This window comes from Ammospiza nelsoni, chromosome Z (assembly GCF_027579445.1).
Source record: "Ammospiza nelsoni isolate bAmmNel1 chromosome Z, bAmmNel1.pri, whole genome shotgun sequence".
Taxonomy (NCBI): domain Eukaryota; kingdom Metazoa; phylum Chordata; class Aves; order Passeriformes; family Passerellidae; genus Ammospiza; species Ammospiza nelsoni.
In genome coordinates, this window is record NC_080669.1 from 75,546,137 (window position 1) to 75,558,476 (window position 12,340).

Genomic DNA, 12,340 nt, shown 5'->3' on the forward strand with positions numbered 1-12,340 from the left:
CACAGAAATGAGACTCAAGTTTTAGAAGCCCCTTTCCAGTCCTTGAACATGTAGAAATGTTTTAACCTGGTTTCAACACCAACCTGCCTCTGCGCACCTCCAGGTGACACTAGAGGATTGTTATGGTCTCATATGTCATGCTTTGCAGTTGGGAAAGGAAATACACCAGCAGCTCACAGGAAATTCACAGTGTGTCCCTGTGACTCCTTTTGGAGAGTTACTGAACTACATAGAGAACTAAACTGCATACTTTCACATAAAGTTATAAAGGAAGAATTAAATTGAAGCATTCTGATTCCCCATTTGGCCACTAATATATCTTTTCTTTGATTTGATTTATAGTGATTTGATGTATTGTGTTTTAGACAATAAATGAACAACAAAAAAATAAACATAAGAGGCTGCCATACACTGGGTCAGCTGTAATTTGTGACACACAAGCCAAGTGAAAAAGTTAATTTTCTCCTTGGTATTAATTTTCGCCCTCCAAAAGGGACAAAGAGATTTTTTTCCCCTCCATATTTCTCCCCTTCTGCACACTCAGGAGCAACAGCGCTGATGAAAGTGTGTAGACAATTTGACAGGTAAAGAAACTTTATAATTTAAAATAAACTTTTGTGATTCTTTCCCCACAGTTGAGTGAAGACTAGAACTTAGGAAAAGCTCCAAAACAGATCCAAAAATGTCCTCTGCTCTTGTAGAGTGAGAACTCCTCATGCTACTGCTGACCACAACATTTTAAGGCCCTGACTTTCCTTGCAGCGTTATGTATGGGGCTGTTGGGGTTTTTTTGTTTGTTTGTTTGTTATTTTTGTGGGGATCTAAGTGGTAGTTAAGGTTAATGCATTCTCACTCTTTTCCATTTCTCCATAATGAAAAATTAAAACCCTAATGTTCTTTTTCCTTTTTTTTTTACAATTGTGGCAAATATTAATTTTACCTCAAATTTCTTTTAACACAGCCTTGTGGATTAGCTCTTATAACTGACATTATAACATTCTTTTATGTGTCATTATCAGAGACAACCTCAATTTTGCCTGCAGAATCCAAATATAATTAGTGGGAAAAAGACACAGGAAACTCAAGCCCCCCAAAATAAATGTAATATTTTGATTATTAAAGGCTATCTGCTGGAAAAGATCCACAAAAGAGTACTCTGGGATTTAAAAACTACTCCTTTCTTGTTCTCCCTTGTTGAAATATAATGTTTGGGCTCTCTTGAAGTACCTCATGTCTTCCAGTCTGTATCTCTTAGGAAAGAAGCAAGTGGTGAATGGCAGCAGCATTTAGCATGAGTGTCCAAAGCACTCAGGGGGATAGAGATTACAAGTCCCAGTCAAATACAGACTGGACCAATATTTAGTGATGAGTCAAAGTTATGTGAAAATAATTACACAACAGCAGAATTTGTAGTAAATACTACCACCAGCAGCAGTTAATTTGGCATTTTCAGGAGGTCAAGCTGAACATGAAACCCTAAAGGACAGCCCTGAGGCACATTGATGAACCTGCTCAAAGAGGTTTGACCTGTTCCTGTGTTATAACAGATGAGATTTTACTGTTTAGAGCTCCTAATTTTCAGAATCTTTGGTTCCTCCAAAACATTAGTTTCATATTTAACATATTTTAAAATCATCATGCAGAAGTTTTTGAAAATCATATTTTAAATTAAGTATACTTGATATAATTATATTATAACAAGATTCTTCTATGTCTGGCATTAATTGATATGCCAAAAAGCTTTTTCACTCTGTCTTAGCAAACAATTATTTTACTCTCCTAAATCAGTATTATTTTAGAAGTGCACCAGTAAGTGTTCAAATTTTGGGATGAAACTTAACATTCATGAACACTCAAAACCCCCAGATTTTTATAAGTAATGCTGGATCTGAATTGAAAGACCGCAAGAGAGGAGGGAAAATTCAGAGTAGAAAATAATTGACTAGAAAACAGGAAAAAAGTTACCTAAGCTTCTGAAGGTAGTTTTACACAGCTGGCTATTAACACATTTCAACTTTATAATTATTTGGTGGATTTGGTTTAGAGAATTTGGGATGTCAGAGTGCAAGGATTTGTCCGTGGCAGTCCATAACATAACGGCGTGATGTGGGGTGCTATTAGCTAATTTAAACTTCTCCCTGAAGAGGAGCCAGTCCGTCAGTGAAGGGTTTCTGGCCATGGAACTTCTTTACCACACTGGGGTTTTTTGTTTGTTTTTCTGTATTTTTTTAATTGCATTTATTTTATTAACTAAGTTTCACAACTGTAAAAGCAGTAAGCAGATCAGCACTTGAGCCTAAAGTGAGACCCGCTGCGCACAAACTGAACAAGCGACGAAAAGCTGTTCCTTTTTTCCTGTTTTTAATTACTTCACGCTTTAAAAAAGAAGAAAACATCCGGCGTACAAAGCCCACGGTCACGCCGCACCCACGTGAATTATCACCTCATCACAAGGCCGAGAAACCGGGCGGGCAAGCCCCGAAAGAAAGAAACAAACAAAGAAACAAACAAAAATACAGCAAAAACAAAACCACAAACAAACAAAAACAGAAAAAAGGGGAAAAGGAGGGACCGCGGTTGCCAGGCCGCTGCCGCGCCCGCCCCGCCCCCGCCGTGAGGGGGGAGGTGCCGGGGGGGGGCGCCCTCCGCGTCGGCGGCTCCGCGCGCCTCCCCTCGCGAGAGCGGGCGAGGTTTCCGGTGTTGTGGCTGCGGGGCCGCAAACATGGCGGCGACGCTCCGCGCTCGCTCGCTGAGGCACCTCCGCATCCGAGGTGAGGAGCGTCCCGCGGGCCGCCCCGCCGCCGCCCGCACCGCCGCGGTGCCCGCTGGCGCCCCCCGCTCCCCTCCTCCCTTTCTCTTCCCTGTCCCCGGCTTCTTCCTCGCCGCCCGTCTAACGCGCTTCTCTCCCCCCGTCCCCGCAGGTCGGAACGACAGCGGCGAGGAGAACGTGTCCCTCGATCTCAGCCGAGGTACGGGCGGGGCGGGGGGGGCCGCCCGAGCCTCGCTGCGCCCGAGGCGGGCGGGGGGCGCGGCGGAGCGGAGCGGCCTGGTGGTGCCGTGGGGCGGGCGCGGGGCCCGGGGCCGCCGCCGGGGGCTGAGCGGAGCCGCCCGCGGGTGGGAGCCGCTCCTCGGGCACCGCGGGGCCGCGCCGGGGCCGTGCCCGGGCAGCTGCGGGGCCGCGGGGCTCCCCGGCGTGCGCGCTGAGGCTGCTCGGCCGCCTCTGGGGCTGCCCTTGAAGCCCCTGTTGCTCGCAGACGGGATTGTGCTCAATGGCCGAGCCTCGGGCCGATGGTGCCGTGCGCCTCCGAGCAGCACCTCGGCAGCCGCGGCTGCTCCTGCCTCCATCCCTCCTTCGTGTGTCCCTGCGTGCCCTAGGCCGGCTGGCCACCCCGTTTGCCGTGAGCCTCTTGCTCCCAGACCAGCGGCCACTCATGTCCCCTTTGCTTGTTAAATTGCTCCAAACATCCTCCACTGCTCTCAGATCTGTGTCTGGGGTTGGGGGGGGTGGTTAAGAGGAAGGAAGCATCGCTGATATCTGCTACACACTAAGAAGTTTTGCCTCAGACGAGCAGGTACTCGTTCCCTACTCATACGTATAGGGTACAAAATGTGATCTTGCCTGGCTGAGTACTGAAGTAAGGGTTAGACTCTCCCAAAGAGACTGGTAAAATTCAAAAAGCAAACTGGAATGCTACTGCTGTAGAAGTGGTGATATTTCGTAGGACAGAGGATCCTGGTCTGGGGAGGGAATGAAGTTGATGCTGGTGTGTAGCTGTTCTGCTTCAGGAAGGAGATCCAGGATGACTATTATGCTGAATAGATCCATTTTATGGGGAAGTAGGCAGGGAAATGACAGAATCAATGAGATAAAAGTGGCCTGTGAAATGGAAAGGAAGTAAAAATACCAGCAGTAGAAGTACTGTTTTCATCTTGGAATTGTTTATACTGCATTATACTTTCTCTAATTCTCTTTTCCCACAAAGTAAGCTGTGTTTAGAATTATTTTATTAAGCAGTTTTATTGTGGGCTGCAAGTTATCTCTGTGTATACATATCATATTTACAAGTGTGTTTTAATAACCGGGAAAACTGCTGGGGTTTCCTCAGTTTAAAAAATAGACTCTTCTCATTCTATCTCCCAGTGGACATGATTGTTTTAGAGAAATGCTGTCTTTAAAAATTAAAACATGTGAAGCTTTCATCAGCAAAACGTGCAATGAAGGCCTTAACAGTTTAAGCACATGACAAAGTTATTGCTGTAAGCAATGTTGCCTATTTATGAAACTTGCAGAATTGGGATTTTAATGAATGGGTCTAATTTTTTTTTTTTTAATGTTCTTTAGTATACTGAAGTATTTTGAGGTGAAAGTGCAATACACAAAATTTAAATGCTGGAGTGGTAGTTTTGAGATGTGATGTGTTTGAAATCTTCTAATCAGAATTTGATAGGTAACTGTCATTGTGATATTGATTCTTACCATGAGGTGTTTCAGCTGCCTTCTGATTCCAAACCATATTTTTAATATGTGTTTTCTTTCTTTTTTAATTAGAAAAGTTATTTTGCACTGTGTCAATAGATCTTCTATCCAATAGTAAATCATTGGAGAAATCGAATAAGAAGCTACTTTAAATTTAGATGTTAGAAACCCAACGGTTTTGGTTTTTTTTGTTAGACTACAGCTGACTGATCAGCAATCGTATAGCACCGTATATCTGCGTCGATATTAACTGCAGTTTAAAGGGGAAACAAAAGTAAGAAGCTTAAAAGTCTCAGCAAGACATTAGATGAGCTAGATGATAACTTGATTTCCATGGTGAACACAACAAGTATTTGTTTTTCCAGCTGTTACAATAGTTATGTAAGCAATTATTTTAAATATTTTGTTACCCTAATTTGGTACTGATAGCACAATGTTTTGGTTCACTGTGTTGTGCAGATCACATAGTTTTCCACAGGGCTCACGTTTGCATTAGCTTAAAAGAATGTTCTAATGTTTTTTGTTTCCTGGTACAACTGAACTTTGTGTTGATTAATGTGAAATATCTGATTTGGGCAAAGTAGAGAATCACCATAAACAGAGCCTCAGCCATATGCTTCTAGTTACAGGGGCCTCTTTGTTGCAAACACAAGAAATTATATTGGCACTGCCTTATTTTGAGTAGTTTCCTGTTAGTAATGGCATGACAGCCTACAGGTTACACCTTTACTCGTCCGTACCTGTGACTACACTTTCCATGCAGGAGGCCGGTGCTGTTACAAAGAATTTCAAAACAAACAGTAGATGTGGGAAGAGCACTCCAGTTTGTGCTACTCTGAGTTCTGCTTCTTCATGGCTTTTTGAGCAGTAAGGCGTGAGGACGGCCTTGCTGCTTGCAGTGGTCTGCATTTGTGTTTGTGTTTGGTTTGCTCTTTTCTCTGGTCCTGTGGTTAAAGTTGCTCATGTTTTCGCAGAAGTCACCAAGCTTTTTACAGATTTTTACAATGGCTGCTATACTAGGTTTACTTTTTGGAGCTTCTTGTTACTTTGCCTTTTTAAAAATGATACATTATGTTTATGAAAGCCATTTTGCATGATGGTGGGTGCTGCATTTTGTGTGTTTGTGTAGGTATGTGTGAGCTTTCTGTTTACACTTATTAGCCTGGTTGAAGATGATAATGTAAATAAGTACGTGGTTTGCTTTTTCTGTGTTTTTTTTTTTTACTTTTTTGTAGGTCAGGGTTGGTTTTTTGGGGGTTCTTTGTGTGTTCTTTTGTTTGTTTCGGGTCGGGTTTTTTTGGTTTTGTTTGTGTTATTGTCATTTGGTTGGTTGGTTTTTAGGTTTTTTTTTATTTATTTTATTTCTGAGCCACTAATCCCTGCCCATCTTCTAAGGGAATTCAGATAGATCTTTTTTAAGAAAACCACTTTGCTGAAGGGTTGATCAACTCTGGAAAAATTGTCCCCAGGATAAACATTTGTGTGTATAATGTTGGTATAGTAAGAAAAAATGGCGCAGACATGGGGTAGACTCATTGCTTTTGTCTAGTTAAATTGTATGTCATGTATTCTGTTGATTACAAAATCGCAATTAATAATTGGGATTTGGAACACTCATGTTTAGGCCTTGTGTTATATTACCTGCTCAGAATAGAACAGAAAAGGAAAAAGAGGACAGACTCACCACCAGTACAACTCCCACTGCAGTCATCTGGAAGGAATTAGCAGTGGGATGAGAGAGATTGGTTTAATTAGACTGCTGAAATCAAGCTTGTAACTTCCAAAGGCCAGAAATGACAATTGGAGGTATCAGCCAGATTAGTACATTTGGTAGGAGTTTTTCCACTGACTTTGGCTATGGTTGTGTATATAACATAATAAAAACATTGTGCACCTCTTCTTTGTTTCTGACTGCTTTACAGACATTTGAAGTTGAAGCACAGAAGCACATACACCTGCTGGAGCTCTGGGCACTGTTAAAGGCGCGTGTAATCCACACTTAATGTGCTCCTGAGTTTTTGTAGGGAGGTTGGACTATGTGACCTTGAAAGGTCCTTTTCAACCCAAGCCATTCTGTGCTTCTTTGCTCACCCTGTAACTGAATCACCTTGTACTGCTGGGCGACCAACACCTCTTCCTTTGTTGGAATTTTGGCTGTTGTTCTTGGATCTTGAAGGCCTAAGTAGTTTGGAACTTGGCTAGTTGAGAGCAGTCTCATGGTTTATTATCTGTCCTCAGGCTCATCTTCCTTCAAGGGGTCCCTATTTTCTTGGAATCCTGTAGCTCAGAGATTGCCCTGGCTATTAGGAACTTTTCAGAGCTTGTTTGCTTGCTGGTGCAGGGGGGCCAGCTGCTTACTGAAGTTGAGTAGAGTGCTGTCTGTGTGTGTATGTGTTAATTTCCTCCTTTCTGAGGGTAGCCAGTCTTCATTTGCTGACAGTGTACTCTTTAAACAACTGTAATGTACCTATCTCAAGCATTAGTGCTTTCATTTATTATTAAAAAACATGCATTACAAGATTCTACTTTGGTTTATCACCTTTTCTTGTACAACCAATTCTGTTTTGTAGAGATTTTGTAGATGTCGAGTCTTCTAACTAACACAGGACATATATGAACAAAGCAGCAGCTGAGAAAACTAGTTGTTGTTTTTTTTCCCTGAGACTGGTATCACAAAATTGACTAGTGTTATATGAGAAAATACTATTCCCTTTTTTGCCTTCATTTTTTCCTGTCATTTAGGTAATAATAAAACATAAAGGAGTTCCATTTAACTTCATGAGGTCTAAGTGGTGTTACTTTTCTTACTGTGCTTCCATAATTTTAAACCATGTAGTATTTGAGTCCATGTTCCCACATGGTATATCATAATGCATTGCATGCAGGGCAAACATCTCGGGATGCTATTTGCAGTTTACAGCCCACAGAAATGTCAGGCATTTTTAAGGGTTATTTGTGGGATAGTTAAAGAAGGCTGGATGAATTTTGTTTCCAAAATCAGCTTGAGATTTGATGACCATACTGTTTCCAGCTTTCTTCATCAGTGTGGAAGAAGCAGGGAGGAAAAGAGCACACATCTGATACTGGAATCTTGAGTAGTGGGGGAAGCAGAAAATAACCCTTTTGTATTGCTTGCAGCGTGGCAGCAGGGAAACCGCTGCAGAGATGGCAGCTGGTGCATACTTTGGATGGCTCAGAGGCAGTTCTTCCACGCTAATGGCAAGTCTGTTGCAGAAAGCCTTTAGGTGGTTCTTCCTGTACTTGGGGGAAACGTAGCCTGGCTTGAAATCCTGGAGAAGTGGGGCTCCACCACACCAGAGAAACAATGTTTTTAAAATAGCCAGATAATCAGAATGTGTGGGTACCTTTCACCCTCACTTTGCAGTATGCCATTATTTTCATGGGTAGCTATAGCAGGATGTTGTGCTTGAGCAGGTCACGCAGAGCAATAGGTGTTTTTTTGCTCCCCTTGTTTGTGAATCTGTAACAGAAACTGTAACAGTCATAAGAAGATAATTAGTAACATTTTTGTTCGGTCTCCTGAGGCACAAAGTATGCAACAATGGGGCGAAAACCGTTGGAGAGACCTCTTTGCTGACTGAGAAATGTTAATGCTGCATTACTTTTGTATTTGGAGTTTTTTATTATATAGGAGGAGCAAAGGGAAAGTGATCAATGATGGTGGCCTGCCAACTTTTCTGGCAGTGTCTAAGTTTTCAATAGGTTTTAAAAGTAAGAGAGTTAATGTGCTGAATACATGCACTTCAGCATTAAGTCATACACTCAACTGTCCTGTCTGCACTTGTGCTTGCACTTGTGCTTTAGTTTACTGTTGTTTCAGAATTGTGTAGTGCATTGTCCCAGTTAGATTAATAACACAATTGTACCTTTGGCTTTGCTTCCTAAGCATTTGCTTTTATAATCTTAAGTATCCTCAGAACTACTAAGATGGTGTGTGCTTAAAATATTTCCACTTTCCATTTCTTCAAAACAAGAACCACATTTTTTAATGAAAGAAAAATTTCAACAAAAGACCACTTTAAAATCTTATGGCTTGCTTGTTTATTGTTAAGTTTTCTGTAGGATTTGGGTATGTCTTTGAATATCTGCACTTATGTCTGTCTTTAAAGTTTTTGAGTACAGCACCTCTAAATTTCTTTTTGTGTGTGGATTCTTTGTTCTAGCTGTTGTGGTCAGAGAATAAAACGACTGTTCTAAGATCTTGTACTTTCTATTACAAGAGATTATTCTGTGATTGGGATCACTATACCGATCCAAACACCTTCATAGATGTTTAAGCAATGCCGTGTTTCCACGACTTTCTTCAACACACTTCCTTCCTCCCTGAGTGCTGAGTATCAAACTCTCCTGCTGCATTCTTGATATATTTGAAACTTTGTCATAAATGTTACTCATGGTTGTTTTGTTGCTTCCCAGCATCTCCCACTTAGAGGTTAGAGCAGTGCTTAGTTTCAGCATTTTTTTCTGTTAGAGCCTATCCAGTGTAGATGCCATCTAAAGGAACTGACCCCTCATCATAAACACAGTCAGCAAGGAAGCTGTGTCAGCCGTCTCCTGTCCATAAAGAAATGCATCACTTGCCCAAGCTGATGACCTTATCAGTTACCTGACAATCTCAGAAGTTTTACCCTAATAACATAGAAGAGATGCTAACATCAGGTACAGTTACTTTTCTTTAAAGTAGGAAGAAGTGAAATTGCCATAGTTAAAATTGCAGTTTTCCTACTCTTAATATCCATACAAACTCTGACACTGCAGAAAGGAGCATTGCTCAAGAGCTTTACAGGACAGCTTAAGTGATGTTGAAATGACAACTAACTTGGGGGAATGTACTGAAAAATCATGTAAGTTTTTCTTAATTTTTATACTAACAGAACCTCGTTCTGAGATTTCTTTTTTTCAAACGGTAAATGGCACAAGTCATCTACTTTTAATACTTACTACTTTCTTGCGACTAAGACAAGAAGATGTGTCTTGAGGCTTAGATAACTACACAAAAGATCGGGTAAAGTAAGAAGTTTGCTTTTCTTTGGAAGTGTTTTACCTGTATGCAGTTTACCTGTATGCAGGCAGGCAGATGCTTGCACAATAGTGCAGGTGAATTCACACACTGAGCAGTGCTCCTGTGCATTGTTCTGTTACAGAAGGGTAGGTGACATAACAGTACTACAGAAGTGCTGGCTGGTATTTGTCAATTTTTTAACTGGAGCACTTGTAAATGTGACAATAAAATGTATCTGTTCTAGTTTGAGAGTCTGTAATGTTGGTATATTTGTATATGTTGCAGAATTTTTTTTTTTAATTTGCCTATCGTCTGGTGTGGTGATGGAAAATTTTGGAAGCAAAACTTCAGAACACGATTAGTGAAAAATGCATTCATCAAATCTTTGCATCTGATGTAAAGGAGGAACACTGATAAAGATGCATAAATGAGACAGTGTAGTAAAAAAAACCCCAAACCAAACACAAAATCCAATCCCAAAAAGCAAATAAAAATACTTAGTTATATTTTTTAGTTATGTTACTGAAGTTTACTAGGACATACTTGAAAGCATTCTCGCTGTCTCTAGTGGCCTGCATAAGTTTGTGTAAATAAATATAAAATGGAAATCTCTTCACCTGAATTCTACTTGAGCAGCAATAGCCTTTGAATCAATGTTGTTCGTTAAAAAATTAACCTGAGTGATAGCCTTTATGAGCGTTTTCTTAGAAGGGGAGATTTTTTTCCTAAATCTACTGGTTTTGTTCTTCCCCAGACTTTTCTAAGCTCATTTTAGTTCAAATGCTACCTACTGCTATGGGTTTGGGTACACCTGAAAATTGGCTCAGCTGGATGCTCCTGCAACATTTCAGAAATACAGTTTTAAGTTTATTTATTTATTTATTTATTTGCTTGTTTAGTAGAGCTGTGTTTAATTGTCTGAGATGCAAAATGAAAGTTTTTAATTCTGTTTCAGTTGGAAAAATGGTTAGAGAACATAATTTCATGCTGTTTATAAATTATACTTTCAGTAACCATTTAAGTCCAAGAGAGAAAAAGGGTTGCAAAATAGTAAAGATGACTGTTACTTGCCATCTTTTAAAGGACTCCTGTGAGTTAGCAGTTTGGCTGACATGAAGTAAGTACATCTCTGTCTCCTATTTGCATAAGTGTTCATTGTGAAATTAACTACTTCTGTTGATTTGGGAACTACAGAATGATTGGTAGGAGATATTTATACTTAGAGTTAAGGTGTTTAAAGCAAAACAATATGACCTCGACTTATGGAAAAATACACAGTAATTGTAAGAGTAACAAGGAATTATTAAATTAATCTCTTCATGTAAAGGTGTGTGGTGAACAGCACAGGGATTTTGTTTGTTTTTTTTAGCTGCATAGAAGATTGATTTCCTGCTTGAAGTGTACATAGACTATAAATTAATACATATATTTAAAAATAATTACTTCATAAAAATGGAGGACTATCAAGAACAGCTGTTGCCTAGAAATTGCTTATTTAAAAACAAATTATTAAATCTGTAAGTAATCTTATTCCTTTGTTACCTCCTGAGCATCAGTGAAGTCAGAATTCAGTTTGAGCAACCTCATATCTGGAGAATTTAGAATGTGTTCATCTCCTTCTTTATGCAAACCATATGTGTGTGTCATGGGTAGACTTCTGGGTTTTTTCATGAAGTACAAAAAAATGAAGTAGAAAAATTCTTACTGTTTCTATAAATGTGGCATTTGCAGCACAGTTTTTAGCTTAGCCTGTTACTTCAGCTGGATAGGTTTTTCTAAGTTGAGATTGACCAATAGATTAGGTGTTTTCTGTCTTCAGAGAATTGTATTTAGATCTTGTGAAATCTATAAATATGACTGACACTTCCTGTGCTTTTTCAGGAGAAAGAGTAGAACTCTTGAATGGTCACAGCAACGTGACTATATTACCTGTGTGACACAAGGACACGTCCTATTCTTAATATGAGGGAATGAAGCTGGCAAATATCAGTCAGCACTGTTTTGAAATCTTCTGGTTATATAGCATTTTAGGATGGGGAAACTAGCACATGACATTTGCTGCAGTTTAAATGTTTCCTGCTTTAGTCAGTGCTATTTGTGAATTACTTGTCCCTGTATTAATGTTTGAATTTGAGTGTTACTACTTTGGTGTTTCTGTGTCATGCAAATTGCCCTTCATTTCTTGGTTGGCAAACTGGGTAATCCTACATCTGATAATGCTGGTGGACTTCTTACATGATGCCCTATGTAACAGGATGTTTCTGGGGACGGTGGCTGCTTCTGACTGCTTTAAGTTTATTGTTAAGAGCCATGTAACATTTATGCTTTCAGGTTCTTGAACATATTGAAATGATGCAGAGAAGAATCAGAATGCTTATTGAGAAGGTAGTCTCAGAATAAAATCATATGTCAGTTTGTTAATATTCAGAGAAATATGTGATCAAAATCCTCTTAGGTGGTGTTGAAAGCAGATTTGCCTGGTCCACTCTCCAAATACTGGTTGCAAGATGTCAGAAAGACTCAGTGTTTTGTTAAAACAACTGAAAATTATGACCATCCTGATATTTCTGCTTCTAGGAGTGGTGGCAGAAAAAAAGAAAATGGATTGGAGGAACTGAAGATTATTTTCTAAACCATTACAATAAATTTATATTCACCCTTCAAATTTGTTGTGGATGTTCTGGGAAGTATTAATTTGATTTGTGTACCGACATAAGCAATTTTGTACATCTGGGAAAGGCTTTTACTGGCTCTTGACCATAAGAACAGTTGTACTGGGTCACTCCAACCTTGGCAGTAGTTTATAATTGTTGCAGAGAAGAGAGCAGAGCAACAGGGCA

General features: G+C 40.1%; 1 protein-coding gene across 1 annotated transcript in view; it reads left to right on the plus strand.

The window, feature by feature from the left end:
- Positions 1-2,689: 2,689 nt before the first annotated feature.
- RICTOR (RPTOR independent companion of MTOR complex 2) overlaps positions 2,690-12,340 on the plus strand; it is a 73,318-nt gene continuing 63,667 nt past the window's right edge. The window contains exons 1-2 of the mRNA XM_059491728.1: positions 2,690-2,771; positions 2,922-2,969. Of these exons, the coding sequence (XP_059347711.1) occupies positions 2,723-2,771; positions 2,922-2,969 (97 nt within the window). The 5' untranslated portion in view covers positions 2,690-2,722. The remainder of the gene's footprint in view (positions 2,772-2,921; positions 2,970-12,340) is intronic.